The sequence below is a fragment of the Chaetodon trifascialis genome, chromosome 23, assembly GCF_039877785.1.
Source record: "Chaetodon trifascialis isolate fChaTrf1 chromosome 23, fChaTrf1.hap1, whole genome shotgun sequence".
NCBI classification, from domain to species: domain Eukaryota; kingdom Metazoa; phylum Chordata; class Actinopteri; order Chaetodontiformes; family Chaetodontidae; genus Chaetodon; species Chaetodon trifascialis.
The window spans coordinates 342501-345000 of record NC_092078.1 but is presented as its reverse complement, the minus strand read 5'-3'; the positions used below and the strand labels follow the sequence as shown (position 1 = coordinate 345000).

Here is a 2500-nt window from a genome sequence, read left to right as displayed (position 1 = left end):
ATGTGTGAGTAATACTAACAGAAAATGCATTTTTTTGTCAGAGGTTGATTCTAATAATGTCAACAAACAAAGCTAATGCTAACAATATAAGACAGCAGAGAAAGCTAACAGGCCAGAAATGTAGAATAAAGAAAAGAAAATGCAAGGCTAATGACACGCAAACCAATAAGAGCAAATGCTAACAATATAAGTAAATGGGGGATAACGCTGATGACATGTGACAATAATGGAGTCCAATGCTAATGATCAAGCTAGTGCTAATGACAGATGACTGAGAAGAATGCTAAGGACAAGTGCAATGCTTTCTTTTTTGCTTTGGCTAATGCTAATGCTAACTGCTAAAGGACTGAGATGCTCAAAGTGTAATATGACATTAATGTTCCTCCTGCATTTTTTTTACATTTTAATTAAACGATTCCTCTTTGCAGCCAAAACATTTGATCGAAGGGATTGTAAAAATGTTGTTACTGTAGTTTTAAAAAAAAAATGTTTTTCACTTAATGCATTGTTGAGGTACTGTTCCTACCCGTCACACAGCAAATACTACGTACTGCTAGAAAATACTGTCAAAAACACGGCTCGTTATGTAAACGATGAGGAGCAGAATGAGTCAGTGTGAAGGAGATGAAACGATCAGAGAACAGTCAGATCAGAACTCTTCATCGCTCACTCAAACTACAGCGTTTCCCATCAGCCCCTGCAGCAGGTCAGACACAAACACTCACTACATACCTGGTTCAAGGTGTCTGTCTGATTCCTGTTGTCCACACTCTGTATCCACCTGTCTGTCTGTCTGTCTGTCTGTCTGTCTGTCTGTCTGTCTGTCTGCTTTCAGCTCTCTGACCACCTTCATCTGTCTGTCTCTCTGCTGAGGCTCTGATATTAATCCTGTTGGTTTAATCCCACCAATCAGAGCTCAGATACCATGTCTGTCTGTCTGTCTGTCTGTCTGTCTGTCTGTCTGTCTGTCTGTCTGTCTGTCTGTCTGTCCTCTGCTGCTAATGACAGACGAGCAGGATTAAACCTGTAACTCCAAAATATCAAACTCAGGCTACAGATGTTAAATGTGGCCTCTTGCCCGGATCCTGAATTAATCCCTAATCTCACATCACACACACACACACACACACACACACACACACACACACACACACACACACACACACACACACACACAGTATCTGGTTGTGTTCCAGTGTCCTCTGACGGACATGTTGAAATGTAAACTGACCCTCGCTGAGCCTCTTCACTTCCTGTTTTCCCTTCCTATTTTCACTTCCTGTTTGAACTGTTGATCAGATCAGTGATCAATAATGACCTCAGTGATGCAAACGTTCAGGTATTCTCAGCGAGTAGAAGATGAGCTGAGGTCAAAAAGTCATAGAGTTTTCACTTCATATCATTTGTTCGAACCGGCTTCCTGTTCAGACGGCCCGCCCGCGGGACGCAACACTGCAGCAACTCCAATCAGGTCTCTCAGAGATCCACAGATCAATAAAACAAAAAGAGCCTGGAAACATCAAAGAAGGTCAAGATGATCCAGAACATGAGATTAATCCACACAGAGACTTTTCTCCTTCACATCAGTCTTCTGTGTTTTAATCGCTTAACTTCAGTCAAACAGACGCCGTTTGGCGCCATCTTGTCTCCAGTTCCCCTGGTTTCAAATGAGACCTGATCTGACCAATCACGATTGGACATTTGAAGCCAAGCAACCAGAGCAGCTAATGACAGGACGAGTTGAACAAAGGGTCTCCTTCTCCTCTTCTGTGTGAAGGTCGAGCCAATCATTTTGTCGATGACTTGATGCTTTGAAAATGTAGATTCTGTCAATATAAAAATCGTTATTTATGCAGATCAAAACAATAAATTGCCTTTTTGGAAAGCGTTGACAAACCGTATGGAGATATTGATTTTCTGCGCAATTCAATTCAATTCAATTCAATTCAATTCAATTCAATTCAATTCAATTCAATTCAATTCAATTCAATTCAATTCAATATACCTTTATTAGTTCCACAAAGGGAAATTCCAGTTTACAGCAGCACCAGTGAGGATAGATTAGATAAAAAACAACAAGTATATACAAAAGTGTAATAAAAATAAACATTATCTTAAATTATAAATTGTATTTGCAGACTGATCATTTACAGATAATTTACAGATAATTATCTGATTACTTGGAGCAGTTTCTGCAGTCTGACGGCTGCAGGAAGGAAAGACCTGCGACGCTCCTTCACACACTTTGGATGCAGCATCCTGTCACTGATGGAGCTCCTCAGTGCAGTGAGTGTGTGTTGGAGGGGGTGGGAGTCATTGTCTGTCATGGAGGACAGCTTGGCTGTCATCCTCCTCTCCCCCACCTCCTCCACCTGTTCCAGAGGACATCCCAGGACAGAGCTGGCCTTCCTGATGAGTTTGTCCCGCCTCTTCCTGTCAGCTGCTGTGATGCTGCTCCCCCAGCAGACTACAGCATAGAACAAGGCAGAGGCCACAACAG

The 2500-nt window shown here is 41.9% G+C and overlaps 1 protein-coding gene across 1 annotated transcript in view; it reads right to left on the bottom strand.

The window, feature by feature from the left end:
* Positions 1-853, bottom strand: part of LOC139351243 (voltage-gated potassium channel subunit beta-3-like) — a 23819-nt gene extending 22966 nt beyond the window's left edge. Inside the window, exon 1 of the mRNA XM_070993044.1 lies at positions 733-853. Within this exon, the coding sequence (XP_070849145.1) occupies positions 733-853 (121 nt within the window). The remainder of the gene's footprint in view (positions 1-732) is intronic.
* Between the last annotated feature and the right edge of the window lie 1647 nt (positions 854-2500).